Below are 24,576 nucleotides of genomic sequence, written 5' to 3'. Positions count from 1 at the left end.
ATATACAAACTTTTAAGTCTGTAGATCAAAGATTCGTTGTGTATATAGGTTGAGAAGTGTTCTCACAGACACATTTTCACTTTTATAGATATATAGAAGACTATCTGAAAACACTCAAATGGAAAATGTTAACGAAGTTGCTCAAGCAATTTTTAAGGTCCCAAAGCACACTTTTTCTCTTAGAGTGGTGTTTTTCTCCACTTCCTGTCTTATGCTACAGGAAGGACTGTAAATATCGAAATTTCATCCATTGTGACGAAGGTGGCCATTTTTCTGCCAAACTGTGGTTTTTATTTTGTTCAGCATTCCAGTCCTTACTAATTCACACGTTTACCGATCATTATAAATTTTGGAACGCAGATTTTAGTCGTAATAGTTAGTGTTGTGTCGTGGAACAACAGTCAGTGAAAATAAGAACAATCAAGTCGAGGTTCGGTTAAGGAACAAGTGTATTAACAATAATGTACAAAGATAGGAAAGCGTGTATATCTGCTGGGCACTCGGCTAGCAGTTGAAGTGCAGTCGCATCTCTCTCACCGGTGTTGGAATTACTAGCGCTATTTATAGTGCTAACCGGTGTAAATTCCTCTGTTCAACGAAGTTCGGTACAACAGTTAGTAACATGGGATATATTTGATTTGATTTAGTTTTATGCAAAGAGGGGTGTGTGGAATCCATTCCTGAAAATCCAGATATCTGAAATTTAAACATTACGCATTAAAAATTAATTAATAAATAATTCAAAATATATCAGATTCTTTGGAGTATTTTGAAAGGTTTTATGGGGCATAAATACATGTAAACCCATCGATTTGAAAATTTAAATATTTCAGATTTACATTGAATTCGATTTATATTCAGTAGACAGTAATCATACAAGAAACCCTTAAAATATATTAAAGGATTTTGATTCTGATTAATATCCAAAGATTTTGTATTAAGTTTAAGGAGGCTTAAGAAGAAATTGAAATTCAAGGAATCTTGCTTAATCAATTACAAGACGTCTCTACAACCACCGATATGCATGACAAAGAACACCTTACCTGAGAATTCTTCCTTCAAACTTCTCGGCTAAACATTCACGGGTAATATGAATTGAACAAATTCATATAGGACATTGAGAAGGCTGCTGCAAAAAGGATTGGTTCGTTCTATCATGCTAGAAGACTACTCACACCTGAGAGTATCCTGTGCCTCTACAAAGCCACTATTCGCTCGTGCATGGAGTATTGTTGCTACATCTGGGCTGGTGCATGTACCACTAGTCTCTCTCTCTCTCTCTCTCTCTCTCTCTCTCTCTCTCTCTCTCTCTCTCTCTCTCTCTCTCTCTCTCTCTTGGATAGGGTCCCAAAATGAGTCTTCAATCTAATTGTCCTACTTTGTCAACGAAGCTCCAACCCCTGCCCCATCGCAACAATAAATATCTATTTGCCTGTTTTACAAGTATTTTAATGGAATGTGCTCTGTTGAACTTGTTGCATTTGTGCCCCCTTGAATTACATATCCCCGACAAACCCTCCTAGAACCACAATCACGCCGATTCACTGTTGAGGCCCCTAAATGGTAGAAAGCTTTCTATTCTAATAGTTTCTTCCCTCGACCAGCTAGACTTTGGAATTCCCTTCCTGCTGCCTGCTTCCCTGACTGTACTGATATGCAGAAGTTTAAATGTAACGCAAACCAACATCTTATTAATCTTTCCTATGCATCATCCTAAATAGTAACTAACCCCTTACGTTCATCTGGCGATATGCCTTATTTGGAATGAACGTGAGTTAAAAAATATATCGGTGTCTAATAATTAATCCGAACCCAGAAAATTTGACATTTAAAATGAGAGAGAGTGTTATTATAATGTACCCTTTAAAATATCTGTTAAAATTTTAAATAAAGAAACTGAAATTTGGGAAATTCTCATCATGTAATACCTATTTTTTAAATTATAACTGAAAATTTCTGAATAAATAAGATAAAATATAAATAAATAGTTATTTATATCTTATCATATTTATCATATATTTTTTATCTATATATAAATACGATAGCGTGTGTGTTATTTTCTGAGTCACGCTTGCATCCGGATCGCTTACTTGTTACTACTTCTATTTCTTATCATAAATAATTTTACCTGGAATTATGTATAAGTTTTGGTTTCGGTTTTGATTATAGCTGATTGCACTCCAATAATGTATTCTTTTTTATATAAATAATTAAATAATTTTATCAAGAATTCTTCATAAGTTTCGGTTTCGGTTTCGATTATGGCTAAAGCAACTCAAGTTATATATATATATATATATATATATATATATATATATATATATATATATATATATATATATTCCGGGTTTTTTTCACTGTTTGTTCACTTTGCATTGTTTCTGGTTTTCAATGCCTCTGATGAATTTGCGCTGACTCTTTCCAACTTCTTATGGTTGATTCGGCGCAATGAAACCGCTGGTACGACATTGAAATATGTATATATAGTGTCGTAATAAATATTGTACATATATATATATATATATATATATTAATAAGTTTTTATTTCGGTTTCGATTCAAGATAATGCAACCAAGTCATATGGATATATTTTTATTTTTGAAATCGCAATTTTATAAAATATAAAAATCGATAGAACACTAACTCTATAATAATAATATATACGAAATCTGCAAGAATTAAAATATCATATTATAGCATTCTTTATGGTCGGACTTTGCCGGGCGTTCGTGTTAGCTTATATAAATACTTTTGCAGTTTTAACAAAAAGCTACAACAATAACAGAGCGTCTCCATTTACACTGAACATCTACAGAATACCAACATCAATATATTATATATTGATGAGTCCCCTGCGGAATTTCCATAGATTCCGCTAGATTATTATTATCTTCCATTTATTAGTTATTTATTTGTTTATTTATTTATCTATTTAATTTATTCTTCTTTCCTTTCGATAGGATGGCGTCTTAACTTAACGCATATGTTAACCGAAATAGAAACCACTACATTAAGAAAAAACATTTTTTTTAAATTGATTTAAACAGTTTTTTTTTTTTTACTCGCGGTTCAGATAATATTAGACTCACACCAGTGAGGAGGGTAAGGTATGCCTAAAAGCTGTCGAGTGGTTGGCCCCGAAACAGTGCATATTCTCTCCTGAGGAACTAACATTATCTGGAAAGCGGACACTAATACTCCAATTTAGAAACAACCTACAACTAAGAAACTGGGAGCTGTAGAGATCTACTTCACATCTGAAAACAATCGTTAAAATAAAATCCATGAACAGACAAATAATCAAGCATTTTGTTTTTTCTTTTCATTTTAAATTCATATTGTTTGATATTTTTATCCTTTTATTACTATATATATATATATATATATATATATATATAGTTTCCTTTGCTTTACATAAGCATTGATATGTCGCTACCCATTCATGGCCATGTATCGGGTAGACAGTTACTAGTGCAGATCTCCTCAGGCGATATTGCTTATACAAAAGTTACGGACTAAGCTATTTCAAACATGGCGTAACTAAAAAAGAGCATAATTGCGACTTCACTTCCGATTTTCGGATATATTAATTATGCCCACATTCCTTTATTTTCATTTAAAGTTGATGAGTTTGTCTTTTTTATAATGAGTAAAGGACGACATAAATTCAAAAATTGGCATAATTATTCATTCGAATCCGATAACAAAAGCCATCTCTGGCTTCATTAGCTAATTCATTCGGCCACCGTTAACGGTGAGAAATACTGTTGAAATTTAAACATTTATTTTTTTAAATGTTTTTTAACGTCTGTCAGGGTGATCTAATCATTATATATATATATATATATATATATATATATACACACACACACACATATATATATATATATATATATATATATATATAAAGCTGAACGTCTGTGTGTGTGTGTATGTGTCTGGTCACGAATAGGCTTCTATATGGTTGACTATTATAGAAAACTGATCACATATAATGATAGAAGATGTATCGAGACACAGGAATGAGTATGTTTGATCTGGCATAATGATGATTTATTAAAATTGTATATATATATATATATATATATATATATATATATATATATATATATATATATATATATATATATACGAAGGTCGTTCCACATGCGGAAAGCTTTATATAGCTTAACGGTCATATATTTTCTATAAAGTACTATATATATATGTATGTATATATATATACATATATATATATATATATATATATATATATATATATATATATATATATATATACATGAGCGAGATAAGACACCGATAAAATTCAGATGAAAAATCCTGATAGATGTTACTTGAAGTAATAATTCAAGGAGATCCTAGCCAAAAAGGAAAAGCTCAATATTTAAGAATAGAGCAATATATAAGTTTCGTGGTTAACTTTTAAATTCTGAAAAAACAACATATAGAGACATATATTCGATTTAAGAATTTATTGTTTGACAAAAGGAATATATAGAAGGGGTTATTTTAATTTCCTTAATTCGTGGATTTTCAACAATGGCTATATTATCAGAAGAAACTAAATGCAGTTAGCAAAATGTTCAGCTGCGATTTATAACCCCGAACGACATTGGACTCCTTCCGATAATGGATTACCCAGGTTGTATCAACTTCTCTTTTCATATAATTTTCTCCATATAATTATCCACAACCACTCAAAAAACTATTTTCAATAATTGTGCTGAAAAGCAAAATAGCGTTCATTCGCAGCTGAACATTTTGCTAACTGCATTTCATTTCCTCTGATGATATGAGCCATGGTTGAAAACCCATAGATTAAGGAAATTAAAATAGACTGAAAATTGACAGAGTAGTTTGATAGGGAAATGTACACACACACATAGATACACATACAGAGAATTTCACTTTAATATATGTATATATATATATATATATATATATATATATATATATATATATATATATATTCCGTAGAATAAAACTGAGGATCAAGTAAAAAATATGGGTAATAAGACAATCGCAATCGTGTCTAACGAATAGACACTCCCTCTAATATTTTCATGTTTGTTTAAAACCGAAAACATGCTAGTCGGTCTCTAATTGGAAGCGTAACATTTTTTAGAGGAAAGTAAATGGAGTGGTGTAGGTTTTTAGGTAGGTTGAAAGTAGATGGTGTCGTCCCATGAAATGGAAAGGACAGAATTAAACCATGATGCGGGCATATTCGAGGAATTCTTTTATGAAAACAAAAACACTTTGATCCTAACCTGAAGGTCAAGATGTAGTCAGACAAATAATCATCGAGAAGAACTAGTGAAGATTGTTATGTTCAGTAATATTCAGTCAGCCAAAATGGTGATTAGCATAGTATTGCTTATCAAGAGTTCCCGATGGGGTTACTCACATAATGAAGTAATCGGTGAATAGGTCAAGCTATCATTATTTTAGCCAACGTGCAAGCAAGCGAATGAAAAGTCTATTCAGCAAATGAAGGCGCTGCATCCTCATAGTACAACAGAGTATTGGTTTAAAATCAACAATTAATTAAATGACATAGAACTAATACCGGTTTCTTTTACTAAATAGTTATAAACTTCTGAAAAATAAGAATTCCTATTATTTGGATTCTTCGGACTGCTGTCCTCATCTTTAGTGTTATTTTCACAACGTTTCAACCGATATAACCTGCGGCCTTTCAAGTGTATCTCATTAAATACGGAAACCTTTCTGACCAACAATCATGCAGGGTGAACTGAGTCTGTCTGTCGCCTAAAAACTATTTGAGATTATTTTAGGAATTACGGTCGACCAGCAGGAAGGGAACTCTGAAGGCAACTAGCAAAGACCTCTCTCTCTCTCTCTCTCTCTCTCTCTCTCTCTCTCTCTCTCTCTCTCTCTCTCTCTCTCTCACTAACACACACACACTCACTCTGTCTCTCTCTCTCTCTCTCTCTCCATATATATAAGTCATATATATATATATAAGAAACACTTAATATATGATGTATAGACATTTATTATCCAATGTATTCCGTATTGTTTTCACTTGTCGACATGTATTCTTTATATATATATATATATATATATATATATATATATATATATATATATATATACGAGGGGTGTGCAATAAGTAATGCTGCTAACCCACTTCCCATAGTCGTAGAGCAACGAAACTTGGCACAGTTATTAGTCTTTCTCTACATAGGAACCACCCAGAGTTATGCATTTCTCCCATCGTTCGATGCAGCTCTGGAGACCGTTTTTTGTAGAACACCCCAGGTTGGTCATCCAACCACGACGTGACTTCAGAAATCAATGCTGCATCATCTGGGAAACGCTTTTCTTTCAAAAACAACTTGATGGCTGGGATGAGGTGAAAGTCAGAGGGTGCAATGTCAGGAGAGTAGGGAGGATGGGGAAGGATTTCATAACCACACGCCTGTGCTTCTGATCTGGCGATATGCGAGTTGTGGACCGGAGCGTTGTCCTGCAGGAGGAGGGTACCTTTGCTGATCTTGCCCCGCCTCTTGATTTTGATAGCTTTCCCTTAATTTCCTCAAAAGTGAAGAATAATAGGCTCCTGTAATTGGGGTACCCTTTGCCAAGAAATCTGTCATCACTACTCCGTCCTGGTCCCAGAACACTGTGAGCATGACCTTGCCAGCGGAGGGCTGCACCGTTGCCTTCTGGGGGTGGTGAGTCCAAGTGCTTCCACTGCACTGACTGGACTTTGATCTCTGGATCATAGTGATGCACCCAAGTTTCATCCTGTGTAATCAGTATTTTGAAAATCTTTGACACATCTCCAAATTCATCCTCGAGCACTCGACGCATTCTCGCTTCTGGAATGGTGTGATCAACCTTGGAATCTATCTGGCAGATACCTTATGCATATGCAAATGGTCATGAATGATAGTTTTAACAGACCCTGTACTAATCCTGATATCTTGGGCTATTTGGCGAATAGTAATGCGCCGATCTTCTAAAATTCTCCAAATATCCCGTAGAGATATAAATCATTGCACATGCAAAATTTCAGCTAGATCAGAAACTGAAAGTGGGTTAGGGGCATTGCTTATTGCATCCCCATCGTGCATATATATATATATATATATATATATATATATATACATATATATATGTATATATATATATCGTGTATATATATATATACGATATATATACCGTATATATATATATATATGTATATATACGGTATATATATACGGTATATATATACGATATATATATATAAATATATATATATATATATATACGGTATATATATACGGTATATATATATATATATATATATATATATATATACGGTATATATATACGGTATATATATATATATATATATATATATATATATATATATATATATATATATATATATATACGGTATATATATACGATATATATATATATATACGGTATATATATACGATATATATATATATATACGATATATATATACGATATATATATATATATATATACACGGTATATATATACGATATATATACGATATATATACGATATATATAAGATATATATATATACGATATATATATATACACGATATATATATATGCACGAGATATATATGCACAAATACACGATATATATACACGATATATACATACACGATATATATAATATATATGCATATATACACGATATATATACATATATATATATATATATACACACGATATATATACACGATATATATATATGTATGTATGTATATATATATATATACTAGCATGGCTACCCAGCGTTGCCTGGTTTGACATGAAGTTTTGTTTGAAACACACCGGTATACTAATTATTTTCATCATGGGCAACGTGGATATCCCCGTAAAAAAAATAAAAGAACGGATGAAAACATGTAAATGTAATCGCTCAAAAAAAAAAAAGAAGTATGTGATACCCTCTCCACCAGATATTTCGGCAGAAGGGCTACAGAGAAACTATTCTCCGGATATTGCGCACTGGAAATACCCCCCCCCCCAAAGAAACGATAATTAAAAATAAATCATTACAACTTTTCTTTAAAAAAATAGCAGTGAATGCCCGTGGAATCGCAAAAAAAAAGAAAAAAAATATCTAACAAAAATTAATTCCAAAAACAATTAATGACATTTTTCATCATTTTATGTTTCTAATGTAATCATCCCCCCCTCCTAAAAAAATTGAATTTGTCCTATTTTGTGGTTCGTTCTGTTTATAAAATTGTTAGGTGAAAGTTCATAATGGTTTCATAAAAATTAATTAAATTTATCGTTATTTTATGTTTCAAATGTAATTCCCTCCCCCACCACAAATAAAACAAAAAATTTTTGTATTTGTCATGTTTTATCCCACCTCAATCGCCAAACTTGAAAAAATGCTTGAGGTGACATGTCTAGTTGAACGCTTTGTGGCCAACAAGTGGGTTCTCACTTTACGTTAAATTTATATAGAAAAGTTATTCTCCACGCTAAAATGTTAATTTTTTTTCAAAATTTCTTCTTCCATATTACTTATAAAAACTGCTTAAACGTATTAGGCCACAAAAAAACAGGTCTTAATTTTTTGGGTCAATGTCAAGTTTCTTTCCAACTCATCCAAAAACTTTAAAATGACGACTTTTAATGGTTTCCAGTGGTGCGATTTGGGCCAGATAAGTAGTTTTCATGATATGAAGGAACTACTTTTTTAAATGTGATATTTTTAGCACTATCGAAAACCATTAAAAGTCGTCATTTTCAAGTTTTTTGAGGAGTTGGAAAGAAACTTGACATTGACCATTTTTTTCTAGGCGTTAAACGACGCTGGGTCACGTCATAAAAATGTACCATTTTTAATTTAAGATATTAAATAAATAATAGAGAAAATCTGTTTCGCAGGCAATTAAACACACTTGCTGTGGTATAATTATTATAATAAATCCTGGACAACACCGATTAAATTTTAAAACAAAAAACAAAAAGAGCAGGGGATGATGGATTTTGTTCACATGTGTCTGTGACTAACTCTGCCCTCGTGAGGATGCAAGTAAATGAGGAAATAAGTTTTAATTATTTTTCTCTAACAAATAAAAAAGGTTACTTAAAAAGTAAGAATAATGAAGAAAATATTTCCTCTGAATTAAAATAAAAAAATAATTCAGCTTAGAATAATATTTCAAATGAAAATAAAAACAGCAAATATTTAACATCCTGCTCCGTTTAAAACAATTTTTCAATTAAGCTATCACAGTTATTTACCCTTTTGGTTTTCTGGTTTTTGGTTTGAAAATAAAACGCTTTTAGATTTCAGATAGAATAAATTAAATCAAACGTAACTTGAAATGTAAATAAACTAAATAATTAATTTTTTTTTAATTAGTACAGTTGAAACAAAACTATTATGTCGAATAAGTAATGTCATCGAGGTAATTATTTAAATAGATTGCATTTAATGTGATATGTTATTGACCGTAACTCAGTAATGAAAAAGTGGTTTAAAGAATGCTTTATATTGAAAGTCCGTATACAATATAATGTCTCTTTTGACATTAATATTTCTTGACCAGGAGATGTGTACACACATATGGCCTTTATATTTCTTTGGTGATTGGTAGTTGTACACACAGACACACACACGAACGCTACTATATATATATATATATATATATATATATATATATATATATATATATATATATATATATTCATACCATCGAGACACTCAAGCATCAACTGATGATAGAATGTCTCGGACCCAAAGAACTTTTACTTTTCTGTTCTTCACTTGGATATTGTCCAACGTTCTTCCACCTAAATCGAACAGTATAAGTCGTTTTTTATTAGATAGTAACTGCTTATCAAGGCCCACTCAAGTATATATATATATATATATATATATATATATATATATATATATATATATATATATATATATATATATATATATGGGGGGTGTATATATATTAAGGGAATTAGAACAGTCTAAAGTACAAAGTTTATTTTAATGTGTTAGTAAATGCATTAATACAATTAAAAGAAATCAGTGCTCGTTGTAATGTAGATATATAATAAGCTCGATAGGTATGTATATCCTAGAGCTATTTTAATACTGAGTAAAATGATTCATAATTTATAATTAAAAATTGGTTTCAAAAGGAAGAACAAACAAAATCAAAATTGATTTTGTTTGTGCTTCCTTTTGAAACCGATTTTTAATTATAAATTATGAATCATTTTACTTAATATATATATATATATATATATATATATATATATATATATATATGATAACACTTATGAAGAATTCTTAGTAAAATTATTTATTACAACAAGTTGGAAGTTCATAACAATTAAACGACCCGGGTGTAAGAGTAACACAGAAAATAAATAACTAACACGCACGCTATCGTATTAATATATAGATAAAGAAACAATGGTTATATCGAAGATGTTAACTGAGCTTTATTGATGATGTAATCTTCCAAATAATTGTGTCTTTAATTCATTTTGTATTATTTTCATAAGACGTTCCCTATGAAATTGAAATCATGGGGTTTTTATATATATTTGGGGGGAAATTGATTTTGTTTTAGAGAAATAGATTTATGCCAAAGGAACATAATACAGTCTACAGTTTATATATTATTTTTAATAATATATAAACTTATATTATTTCTAAAGCGTACTGGATAACTTTTAAAAGTATTTGAAAATTTTATATTTAAAGAATTCTTAATAACTCTGTAGATGGAATATAAGATTCTTCCTTTTGGGGCAATTACATGTTGAAAAAAGAAAACATTATTTCAGAATTTACAATTGGAATTAGTTTTGCATATAAATTTAATGTACATTTATAACCCAATTCGGACCAATCGTCTATTCAAATGGCATTTTAAGAGTATATAACCCGCTTTTTCTTAGCTAAGTGAGGTAAATTGTATGTGTGTTTTGGGTTGAAAGGTATTGAAAAAAAAAGCTTAATTATCTCCACCACAAATCCTGTGTATGTGGCAACAGTTACCCTAAATCCGTCCGTTAATTTTATCATTAACCTTGAGTCCAGTGCTCCCTCCAAAAAAGAATATTTTACATTTAAGAACTAGAATGATTAGATGCCAGGCAAATGCTTTCTGTCCAAAAAGTCGGATAATATATGACATTAAACTTGTATGCGAAATTGATCCCGTAATCTAAATTCTAAAATAACTGCTGTTTTTTTTTTCTTTTACTCAAGTTTTTTCAGAGTGGCCATACTAGTGTTGGGATGATTAATCAGAATCGGGAATCAGTGAAATCGGAAATTCTTGAGGCATTAGAATTGAAAACCATTTAGCGTTAGCTCCGATTCTAAAAACGAATCTTTACAAACATTTCTTGACAATAAAAAAACGAAGCAAACATAATGTATTTATTTATTAGAAGGTCGTTTATTTTTAGGGTAAATCCAAGCGCCATAAAATCACAGATTAGGAATCCAAATCAAGTCTCAAAGTTTAATGCATTTTTTTTTTTTAAAGTAGATTGTGGTAAACAAAGTAAATGTTCTAGAGTTTATTTCCCTACTCCCTTACCAAATCTTTTAAAATGTTCAAATTTCTTTTTGTATCCATTTGTTAAACTTCTATATAAATCTCACAGAGAGGCCAATGCTAATTCTATGAGATTTATAATGCTAGAACAAGTTTTGCTTTTTTATTTTGCTGGAACCACGCTGACTTTACTCGTTGCCTTGTCTCTGAAATATTGTTTTATTATACTTTGTAATTTTTGGCACAAGTTAAAAATATAGATGAAAATTTCCGTATGAGTTTATCAAATCTTGGAGATGATATATAAAAGGAAAAAATTATAATTTTGCCAAATTAAAAAAGTAATTATATCTGCATTTAAAAGTATCCTTCCAAAAGAATGAGATGCTATGTTTTTTTATGAGATTATGCGTGAACATATTGAAAAGATTATGCGTGAACACATTGAAAAGATTATGCGTGAACACATTATTAAAACAAATTTTAGAAGTCACTCCGTCGGTCGGTCGGTCGGTCGGTCTGTCCGTAACACTTTTGTGCTTGGCCTTTTTGGTTAAGATCAAAGGTCTGTTGTTAATATATGCTGTTCTTAGCTTTATAAGTTTTTCTTTGCCTTTTGGTCAAGACCAAAGTGTAGTATCTGTTCTTACTACATGCTGCACTTATGTTTGTAACTTTGTGATATAAAGTGGGGGATAACTTTTCAGTATTAATTTAATGTAAAATGATCACCCACTTTACAACCAATCAGTCTCAAAGCCATTCAAGTCATTCTCCAGATCATTCAAGTTTTTTTTTAAGGATTCCAGTTATTTTTAAGCATTCAAGTCATTCTTAAGATCATTCAATTCATCCTTAAGTTCATTAAAGTCATTCTAAGTCATTTACTTTTTATTTATTTAAGTCATTTCAGCCCATTTTTCGGTCATCTTAGTTTATCTTTAAGAATTTCATGTCAATCCTACATTCACGCATTACACGACAGCACGAGACTAATGGCTATCGGCCTTGTTATATATAAAACAATTACTATGTTTAAAGGTAAACTTTGGTAAATGCTCGAAATTTGGATATATGTTTGGTTAGTTGTTGGTTTTTGCAGAAAACAGGTCGAAAATCAAATAGCAAGGAAGGCAATTTTGTGTACGTTAAAATTACATTTAAAATTCTCTATCTTTTAAACATTTAAGAGGTAATTTTAATTTAATAATAATAATAATAATTTTAATTTAATTTAATAATAATAATTATTATTATTATTATTATTATTATTATTATTAATTTAATTTAATTTCTATATAATTGAGAAACTAGCGTTATTTCGAAAAATGGGTTTATCTAGGGGAGATAACTAGCATTTACTAAGGAAACAAGGTTATTTTGTTGCAGATAAGGAAACACGAATAAACTTCATTTTTGTCCCAATAATATTAGATTTCTGGAGAGAAAAAAATCTTTGCTATTTATCTTTGAAATAAACCAAGAAAAGTAATATTTATTTATTAAAGGGTTTTTTACAATTAATTTATTCAACTTCAAAATTTAACTAAATTATCACCGTGAAAACATTTTTATGACTTTTATTCACGTTTACAAAAATGTTTTTCTCCCTTTTAGAAATTAACTTTAATTTTTATCATTCAAATACAATAAAAGCCAAGTACGTCCAGGGATGGAATACTGTTGCCATATCTGGGCAGGAGCTGCTAAAAACAGCCTATCCTGCCTTGACAGAGTACAAAATAGACTTCGTGGCTTAGTGAGGGATGCTCTTTTCTCTACCCTGCAACCGCTCTCCCACAGAAGAGACATTGCGAGCCTATCCTTGTTTTATCGTTATTTCTATGGCAGGTGCTCGTCTGAAATCAAATCTCTGGTCCCCCCTCGTCAATCTTTCACGAAAAACACCCGTCTAGCTGAATCCACTGTGAAAAATTTCGCCCACTCTTTATCTGTGCCTAAATCAAAACGTGGCTTCCATGAACAAAGCTTCTTTCTTAGAACTGCACGCCTGTGGAACTTTGTTCCGCCTGTCTGCTTCCCACCGGACTACAACTTGGATGTCTTTAAGTCCAACGTAAACAAATTCCTAATGAACCGCCCCCTTAAGTAAACACTTCATCAAATCTCCACACTAACGTACTGTACTTGCAATAACCATTATCCCTGAGTGTCTTCCGGGCCTTGATATGTGGTGACCACCGCGTAAAAAAAAAGATTTAGTCGGAAACCTACAAGAAAATTTTAATAAATCGGCTTTCAAAATTATGTCCTCTATTTTTATTCGGCCATTTTTGCCCGTACCTAATTTCGTTCATCATAATGTTCATCATTCGAACAGCAAATGATAAAGAAGTGTTTTTCGATTAGCCAATGAAAAATATTTACTTCCTTATGATGCTCGATTTTTTTTATTTATTTTTTTTTTTATTTAATAAAGAAAATTAAAAATAAAGAAAATTATAAAATTTCATTTTTGTAATATGAAAAATACTTTATTAAAATAAAATAAACTGTATTTCTTTCTATAGGCACCTCCAAAAGTCACCACAGAATTACCCCGCCCCCATATGTAAAACGATGTAACTTTATTATAAATTAATATTATCAATATAACTTTTGTACCATTTCAAAGAAGAAGGCCAAAATAAACTAGTCATAATTTTTTTCATCGTACGAAAATAATGAAATTGCGAGACGAAAATCGTGCTTACATAATTGGCGCTTTAAAATAACGTTCCCATGTAGTAAGCATTTCGAACGTGAAAACATACCCGTGTTTAATAAATCTAGCAAAAATCAACTAATGGTCAGATTTTCGTGAACTTTTCGATACTTATCCATTTTAGAATGAAATTACATATAAAATGCAGTTTCCGTAAAATATATGAGGGGAAATATTTTTTTAGTACGTGTCACCCATATTTATTTTTTCGAAATTTGAACAAAATCTATTTAAATCTATTGAAATTTCTATTTATTATGAAACATAAGAGTTTAAATAAGTAAAAAAATATTTATTTTTTAAAAGTTTAAATACACGTATTGAACAAACATTTACCTTGAAGTTGCAATTAAAAAAAATGATATAAATTTAATATTATTATGTTCTTTTTAAATAGCGTTTCTTCGAATTACTATATACTATAATCAGTTGAATTGCCAAGGAAAAGAAACTTCATAAACATTAATTAATTTTTAAAAGATTAAAGCGATTAAAATTCCATTATTTCAAAATGTTCCGTTACAACATAGATTTTTAATTAATTGTGTTTAAATTTATTTTTAAATATTAAGTTTTATATAAGCATGGCTCTTGTCAGCTATTTTATCTCCAGATTAAAACCGATTTGAAAATATTATTGCACAAACATTAAGCATTTTGTAGCCCTCTCATATTTTGTTTGTCTCTTTTTACCGAACGAAAGTATGGAAGCCGAACATGAACATTCAGTAAAACCGTATTTCATATTTAATATACAAATGTTTATAATATTATTAATCATTAAACTGTGTAAATCTTAAAACCTACCAAAATTATAACAAAGATGAATTATTAATTGCAGTTTGAAGAAAATAAACAAAGGTTTTAAAAAAAGCATTAAGTCGCTTCTGCTTTTTCATAGTTCGTATAGTTAACACAAGTCTGACGTCACGGAATCATGCTTTCTTTTTTCACATTGTTTTGGAGGTACCTATCTTTCTAATAGACAAAATTGCAGTTTTATTTACTTATTGTCTCTTTTGCAACAAATAAAAATTTACGTTTTACATCTATTCGGTTCTCGGTTAGTGACGGAGAAATCCTGAATGAATTCTCAGTATCTGAAATATTATATATATATTTTGTTTTTGTAATATTTATATATATATATATATATATATATATATATATATATATATATATATATATATATATATATATATATATATATAATGTCCTAAATTAGCGCCGTTCCAATTTTACGAAGAGCAGATAACTCTGATAAATAGCGTCGGTTTAAATTCAAGCAAAGAAAAGTTGAAACAGGATAGTAAAAGACAATATGGAACCATAGACGATCTGTTCCAATCTTACATAGTTGCGTTTTTATGGCGAAATATCTAAAAAAAAAAAAAAAATACATATATAACATTCTTGGACGTCTTATTTGATGTATTAAACAGTCCTATCCAGTTTACATAGGCACGGCCAAAACGAAAGGGGGGAGTATTTTTTAATAACGGATTATTAGATAATTACTTGATTTTTGGTGAATTTTTAAATTCACCAAAAATCAAGTAATTATCTAATCAATACAAAATTTTCACCGATTATTAAGTGAAGAATAATCATTATAATGGTGTACTTCTTTTTTTCATAATCGATAGTTATATTGTTTTTATTTATGTATTTTACCACAAACACCCTACTTTATTTTTGGTTACAGATATGTTTAAAATAATTAACCGAAACTGAGCAAAATATATCGTATTGTGGAGAGGGTGAGTATTGTAGATTTAAAAAAAAACTGCACACGTATCAGATTTTAATGTTGAAAGTCCGAATTTTTAATGTGTTTTATTTTTTTTCTTTTGAGTTTTAAAGTGTGAAATTCGTTGAATATGTTGATGATTATTATTATTATCTTTCAGATTAGCAAATATATATATATATATATATATATATATATATATATATATATATATATTTCATTATTTTTGCGAAAAACACTGTTTTGCAATCTTTGAAAAATAAATTAATAATTTTCTTTTAGTGAACTCAATTTTGCTAATAAACCATTAAATAGGAAATGCTTTGAAGAATCGATAATAAATAAAGAAAAAAAATCGACAAATAACTGCGCATCTTGCTAAAAATACGATAATTTCTTTTGGCAATGTCTTGTTTATTCACCTATGGTGGCCCAAGTATGATAGAAAATGCAGGAGTTGCTTTCATCACATACAACGCCTGGCATTGCCAAAATGGTCACCCATCTGGTACTGGCCAGCTTCATCGTTTGGGGGCAACAAATATATATATATATATATATATATATATATATATATATATATATCGCTTATGAAAAAAAAATTAAACTCATAACTTAATCGTCAAATCAAAATACATGGCTACATATAGTTTATTTTGTATCTTCTAAGCCTTCATACTTAATTTTAAATTATCATTAAATTTTGCTTTTTATCAATTTCGCTATGCAAATCTATAGAGCGATATAAAAAGTTGGAATTATTTGAAATTCAGGTACTTATATTATAATATGTTTGCATATTCTTATAGGAAATCATCTTTAATCTTATTTAGACGAAAAAAAATTATTTGGTTCAAAAACCTTTTAAAAATATTTTAGTAGTTTAGAAATCGAGACAAAAATGAGAGTGAATGGTGTGTGGTTTTGGAAATTTTTAAATTTTAAATTTTATTAAAAATTATAGAAAAGGTTTTATTCTGCTTTTCATATGAAAAAATTCAAGCGTTTATCTTTCTGGGAAAAAATGTTGCTCAAGAATAACGGATTTTAATAGATTTTAATTCGTTTAAAAAAAACAGCAACTTTGTTTTCCTTTCACTTGTTTGGTCTTGTCTATACACGTTATTTGTTTTTGTTGTTGTTTTTGTTGTTGGTGGTGGTGATGGTGGTGGTGGTTTTTACAGAAATTAATGTTCGTATTTAACTTTTGCTTGAATGTGTTACAATCTTGTCCAAACTTACTTTTTTTATTGATTTTTATAGAAATAACAGTTTGTATTCAATACTTAAAACTTCTTTTAAATATTAGATATAAAACAGTTTTGGTAAATTGTTACGATGTGCTCCAATGTATTATAAACACCCCAACCTCCCCATGTTAAGAACGGCTTTCGGAATAAATATCCCCAACCTCGAAAGCCGTTCTTAGCATGGGAAGGTTGGGTTTTATTCCGGAAGCCGTTCTTAACATGGGTGGTTGGGGGTGTTTATACTACGCTGGGGCAGGTCGTAAAAAATACCACATTTTTTAACACAAATAGTTCACAAATGGGAAGGAAAAACAAGTTGCATAAGTTTGCCAAAATTGTTTATAAATAATGTTTGAACGATATTTCCTTTTAAATAATTTGTCAGTAATAGTAATAATGATTACTGAAAAGTTTAGCATTTTTAAATAAAGTCTAGCTTATATTTTGAACGAGAAAGAAAGAGAAAGGAAAACAATAAATTTGGTTTAACGATAATTTGAATTTGGACCGACGCTAACGTAAGACAGAGTTATCTACCCTTCCTAAAATTGCAAAAATTCTTAGCGACGCTAATTTAGGGCATTACAATTTATTTTTATTTATTTATTTATTTATTTATTTTTATTATTATTATTTTTTTTTTAGTCTAATATGCATACAATTTTATTTATATTTTTATCTAATATATATATTAGATTTCTGGGGGGAAAAAAAAGTTTCTTCATATCTTGACTTTGTATCTTTGTTCTACTAATCATTTCGGCGTCCTAAATTATTATAATACAATAACCTTATTTCATTAGTAAGTGCAAGTTGTCTCGTCTAAATAAAACCCGTCTTCCGAACTAAGGAAAATGCTATGCTTTTGGCTGCAAAAATTTGCAACCGTTTCTACTGAAGCGTTTTTTATTATGTAAGGGAAATAACTAGGAATTAAATTTAATGAATTACTTCCCTTAGGTCGTAAATGTTTCTCTCATCCTATTTAAAGATAATTGTCGAGCTGTTAGCTGCTGTACTTGTTATTACTTTTATTCTGCTTGCATTGTTTTTTAATATAAACTAGTTCCGCTTATTCAGGCACAAAGGCCACTCGAGGATAATATTGTAAAAGTTTTCATGTTAACGGTGATACAACACGAGACGATGATTGAAACTGGGCAGAATTTGATTATTTAATAGGACGAATCGACGAAAATTTATGAACTTGAAACTGATTATATCGTAGGTTGCTGGGAAGAATCCCTACGGTATTGGGTTCCACAGATGGGTAGTTTTTGATAATAATTTTTATTATGAAAACGTTTTAGTTTAAGATACACGGAGTAATACGTTTTTTTTCTTTTTCTTTTTTACGGTGGTTGTTTGTTAGACATCCTTTTGCTGTTAATGAAGACGAGGTAGTGAATTTTTGCCCTAGGGACCCATACTTCTAGGCAATACCATCGTCTTATATATATATATATATATATATATATATATATATATATATATATATATATATCCTTGGATTTTACTTGTGCAAATGGAAATTCAATTAACTTTCTTGAAGTTATATATTTGGATTTTACCGTCACTGGATTATTTATCTTCCACCAGACTATCCATTCATGTGTAATCACCTTTTCCTTTCCCATATTCCCTCTGCTTCACTTTTTTGTTATCAAGTAAGATCTTTGACTTACTTGTTGTTTCATCAAATACTTTTGCATGCAAAATCCGATCCCGCATTTTGCTAATTCCTACCCTCTGATGAGGAGGAAAGTATTTCTTCGAAACTCCGCGGATTAAGGACTATCCACTCGTCTAGTGTTTCCTTTTCCAGATTAAATATGTTTTTAACTCCTTTTCAAAGTGTTTTTTAACATGTTTTATTAACTGTTTGCTCGTATATATATATATATATATATATATATATATATATATATATATATATATATACACTGCCCTGCAAAAGTTTATAATACACCTTTGAAACTGTCAGTTTTTGCATTTCTAGTTTCTAAGTGGCAATGAAACTTTTTATAAAATGTATTGAAACTAAGATACGAACAGTGGGAAAAAATAAAAAATAATTTAACATAACGCGAAAAGAAAACTCAATAATTAACAACGCAAAAGTTTACAACACATTTACAAAATAATATCAAGTATTTTGTAGAATAACAATAAGTTCGTAGGAGATTATTCAAAACCTCTGCATGCTGCAATCAACAATAATTGTTATGCTACAAAATACTAGATATTATTTTGTAAATGTCTTGTAAACTTTTGCGTTGTAAATTATTGGGTTTTCTCTTAGCGTTGTGTTAAATTATTATTTTTTTATTTTTCCCACTGTTCGTATCTTAGTTTCAATACATTTACTACGTTTATAAAAAGTTTCATTACAATTTGGAAGCTAGAAATACAACTGACAGTTTCAAATGTGTATTGTTAAGTTTTGCCGGGCACCATATATATATATATATATATATATATATATATATATATATATATATATATATAATTTTTTAAATGTAATTATCCACTGATACGTGTTTCATCGTCTACGACTCATCAGAGTGGCTGAATATAACGAGATTCAGCCACTCTGACGAGTCGTAGACGACGAAACACCTGTCAGTGGATAATTACATTTTAAAAATAACATATATATATATACCGCTCCCCATGTGGGGGTACCAAACTGGTTAAAGGGAAAATTATTCCCAGCTCGCAGTTAGGTAGAAATGCGCTTTCGTAAATAATTGAATTCATTCAAAGCATATCGCTAAAATCAAAAACAAACAACACACACACACACACACACACACACACACACACATATATATATATATATATATATATATATATATATATATATATATATATATATATATATATATTGTAAGAAGCCTAAACTCCTATCACTGGGATATATATAGGGAATTACTTTTGGAACGCCAATCATATATATATATATATATATATATATATATATATATATATATATATATATATATATATATACTTAGCAGGGAGATTCGCCGTTGCTTGGGATTGACTGAGGATCAGTGAATGTTTTATACTTCCGATACTTTTTAATTTCATCGAAATTCGGTAATCAAATTAATTGCCTGTCTGCTTTAGTCAGGAACTTGCCACGGTGCACTGGGAGGAAACATCACATGCTTCCACGCAGTGAGCGCTTTTAATGAAGTTGAATTTTACTTTTGCTAACAAGTCACTATCGATGTCCAAGGGTCATTCAAGTACAAGAGTTAATGGTTTCTGTTAGATGAATAATAAGATAAATATGTTGAGAATTGCAGACAATGTTTATATCTAAGCAAAATTTAATTATTTAAGAGGACGGCTCAACAAGAATTTGTTAACATTGGACTTGAAACGACCATGCTGTAGTCAGCTAGAAATTACCTCGGTTTATTGCGTTTCTTGGAAAGAAACTCTGCTCATGGAATGTTCGTTTAGCTCCAGATGCACAGAGTTGTAGTTAGACGAGATTTTGCAGTGAATGTTTTTCAGCGATGGGGGTAGGCTATAGATTGGAGCTCAGTCGAACGCTTACTATGAAAATTATGATACAATGGAGAATGACTAGCAATGTCTGGTGAGAAACAAAAGGTATTGAATTGCTATGGATGTGTGATTGGCGTACGTTCACTAACATGTTTCTTTGAAAATATTAAATGTTGCTTTTAGATCTTATTTCAAAATACAACCAGTTTCTGAATTTTTGAGATGAGGGTTTTTATTATTTGGATTCTCTGGACTACTGATCTCACTTTGAGTGTCATTTTTACATTTTCTTCACGTGTACTTTGTCAAACGCGGGAATATTTCTGTCGAACACGGGAATTTTCTTAAGTAATTCACAATTATATTTTTCTGTCACCCGCACCAAGAATTGAACCTTCAACTTTCAGGAGAATATCACTTTTACAATTGATTTTTCCAGGGACTTTGTCACTAGTCCTTGCAAACTTAGCACCTCTATCCAGTCTGATGAAACTAGAGCATGCTACTTACGTGAAGTAAAAAAAAAACGGGTTCTGTTCGAAATTCCGTCCAAATTCTCAAGTTCGCCAGAAACATTTCCGAGTTTGACAAAATACACCCGAAGAAGGCCGGGGGTTACATCGACTGAAACTTATTGAAAATAACACTCAAAATGAATACAGCAGTTCAAAGAATTCAAATAATTTAGGCAGCCAGTATTCTCAAGATACAACGATTCAATCTGCAACGAAAATTCTATATAAAACATAAGCATTAGAGACCAAATCTGTAGTTTTCCCTTTTTTTTACATTATCGTTTATTGAAAGCACCGACCCGTTCAACATAATGGTTAGAAAATTCACTAATGGTTTGAAAGACCGGGTTTCTATAACTAGCTGAGACTTGCAAAAACTCAATAGATGATACTTAATACCTTTTTGCAAAACCTTCAGCAGTCATATAGTGAAAGTTAATCGTAAATGAGACAATCCAGGTGGCTCACCTGCCTTACATTTTGGTGTAGTCCTTATTGAAAGGAGAACCTTCTGGTTGCCCTCGACTATTACTGTTATTATTGAAAACAACAGCATAACGGATAGAACACATCATGCATCTAAAAAGCTTAAAAATGTTTCTATTTACTTTTCTCCTGACGAGCACAGTTAAATTTAGATTTTAAATGGATACTCTGGGTTTTTTATGGAAATCGCTGTAGACAAGGCAGAAAGCCACTTGATATTAAAAGTTGAATGAAATATTTCTTCAACGTTAAAAATTGGCTAACGATAAGTTTTAGATAGATCGATATGAGAACTAAAGAACAAAATAAGGGAAGCTAGAATTATGAGGAAGGCAAAAAATAATCCCAATGTTTTCTTTCTATTTTTCTCATGTTAGTACAGAAATCAAAATTGTTTCCATCAAGAAAGATTTCGACATCACTAGCCGAGGGAAGAAAAGATAAGTATAGAATAAGAACTGATACTACACTTTGCTCCCACGTTTAAACATGTTAATAGAAACAATATACAAGATAAGCTTTTCTCATAAACACAACACAAATAAATAATGACTTTTTTTTTGTTTTTGTCTTTTTCGGGCGTATGTCCTCAGACCACATGTCAGTTTAATTTGCTATCGTCAAGGTAAATTAGACCATATTCGCTATTCGGTGGTCGTTGTTTTGAACAGATCTGATAATTAAGTTATTCTTCCTCTGCGCTTTCTGCAGGTTGTCCGACAGCTGACCAGGCTATATATTTGCAGTCAAACATTGCAACGCCACCACATTTGTGAGCCATTAGCCATGTCACTGACCAACATGTACCCAAAAACCTTCAGGAGCCATTCCGTCACATTGTTTTTGCTGACTAATCGATCGAATGTATTTGTCTTGATAATGGCCGTGTTTATTTGTTTTCTACTGCAGTAAGGCATGGTACAAGGATAGAAGGTGGCGAAACTGCTCTTCCGAGCAGACATTTAATGTTTACAAAAATAGCTGATTGCCCGGCATCTCTAGGCAGCAGTGTTTCAAGCAATAAACCAATATTTACCTGAAGGAGTATGTAATGTTAAGACGATGGCCCTGGAGCATCAATCTGAATTAAACCTTTGTTTGACTAAGGGGTCATAACTTATCACAAACCAAATATCACTCAAGGATAAGATTTTATGAGTGCTAGGTGTCGGATGATACAACACCGTGATGATTAGTAATAGTGAAAATTGGGTACAATTTCATTATTTAAGAGAAGAACACAACAAGAGTTCGTTTCCAATGGATTTTTTTTAAGAAGTTATAGTTAGTGGGGAAGCAGCCGAGAAGTATTGTGTTTCAAAGACGAGTAGTTCTAAGAAAAAATAGACTTTGCTCGTGGAATTTACGTTTAGTTTCAGGCACAGATACAGAGTAAAAGAAATTATTGACAGTGGTTATAGCAAGATGAGTGTATGCTATGAATGTTTTACAGAGTTGGGACCATGGATTGAAACTCAGTCGAGTATCGGCCATGAACAAAATGATAAAGAAGAAATAGACTCGCAATGTCTATTATATGAGAGAGGGTAGTTTGGAGGAGAAAAGGACACTAAATGTTAAAATAGTTTTGTACCCTGCCATGAGCATCTTCTCCACAAATGTGGCAAGGAATGGTAAAATATTACCAAGGGATCTCCTAGGTTGCAACAATTGTAAGGCATTGGCCCTTGAGCTCGTTTGCTTTCGTTTTGTTTGGTTGTTTTATAGCATAGCAACCCTTTTCTTTTGCCGAACGCCATTATTTTGGAAATAGTACTCATGTTGCATCCAGTTATTTTGTAGAAGGTTTTTATTCTTCAAGATCTTTGTATCTTCAATCGCTATTTTGAAGTGTTTGGTTTGGTTGTTTTATAGTAGATTCTATTGTTTTTTTTTTTACCTGCCCTGCAGAACATGGATGAGTTTTGCAACGAGAGAAGGAAAAAGGTTGCAGTATTAATGTTTGGTCCATTTTAAGTTAGGAAACCAGTCAGGAAGTGGGGGGGAGATAGAAAGAGAAAGAGGAAATGGGAAGAAGGAAAAGGGGGGAAAAGAGGGTTGTTTTTGGTTTTGGTTTTGCAGAACATAATTAAGTTTTGCAAAAGGAAGTAGAAACCAAAAAGCATCAATGTTAGGAGCATTTCGTCTCACGAAGCCAATATCTTCAGAAAGCCTGATCTGGTAACACCAGATCTTGCCAAGGGATCTCCTAGGTTGGCACAATGGTAAGCCATTGACCTTTGAGCTAATGATGCGCTCTAGTTGCTCATGTGAATAATGTGAAGACATTATTTTTGCTTATTGATGCATAGTGATGGACAAACGGAAGTTGTCCTCAGATTCTAAGTGCGTTCTACAAGTTTCTTTTTTTTTTTTTTTAGATGAAGCAAACTTTAAATGGACATTTCTATTTAATTTAATTGCAGATTTGGCATTCTACACATTATTGATGAAATAAAACCTAACTTAATTAATGCGTTTAGTTTGTAAAAATTAGACCTCTTGATTACGCCAAATACGTGCAAACCGAGGTAGGCATATGTTTGAAATTGTATTTAAATTATAAATACTAAAAGCGAATCTTTGGAATAAACCATATATTTGTATAATAAAATATTTTTTTGTGATTTATTGAATTTAAAGTTCGCCGCCTCTAAAATAAACATCTTTTATAATCACTCATCGATGATTGTCTTCGGAGAGGTAAAATTAACTCATCAAAACGGAAATTTTAAAACAAAAAAGATTGAAATAAAAATATAATGCTATTTAACCATCAATCTAGAATCCTT

The 24,576-nt window shown here is 30.8% G+C and overlaps 1 protein-coding gene across 2 annotated transcripts in view; it reads left to right on the top strand.

Moving 5' to 3' along the window:
* LOC145292924 (metal cation symporter ZIP14-like) overlaps positions 1-24,576 on the top strand; it is an 86,824-nt gene that overhangs the window by 43,923 nt on the left and 18,325 nt on the right. Inside the window, exon 7 of one of the 2 annotated variants that reach the window (XM_080139092.1) lies at positions 15,967-16,010. The exons of the other annotated variant lie outside the window; for it this stretch is intronic. Coding sequence (XP_079995218.1) covers positions 15,967-15,995 — 29 coding nt within the window. The 3' untranslated portion in view covers positions 15,996-16,010. Of the gene's footprint in view, positions 1-15,966; positions 16,011-24,576 lie in introns of those variants that run through there. 2 annotated transcript variants of the gene reach the window in all.

Source organism: Euprymna scolopes, chromosome 14, assembly GCF_053919585.1.
Source record: "Euprymna scolopes isolate OS-2025 chromosome 14, ASM5391958v1, whole genome shotgun sequence".
In the NCBI taxonomy this organism is placed as follows: domain Eukaryota; kingdom Metazoa; phylum Mollusca; class Cephalopoda; order Sepiida; family Sepiolidae; genus Euprymna; species Euprymna scolopes.
This window is presented reverse-complemented; position numbering and strand designations above follow the sequence as displayed.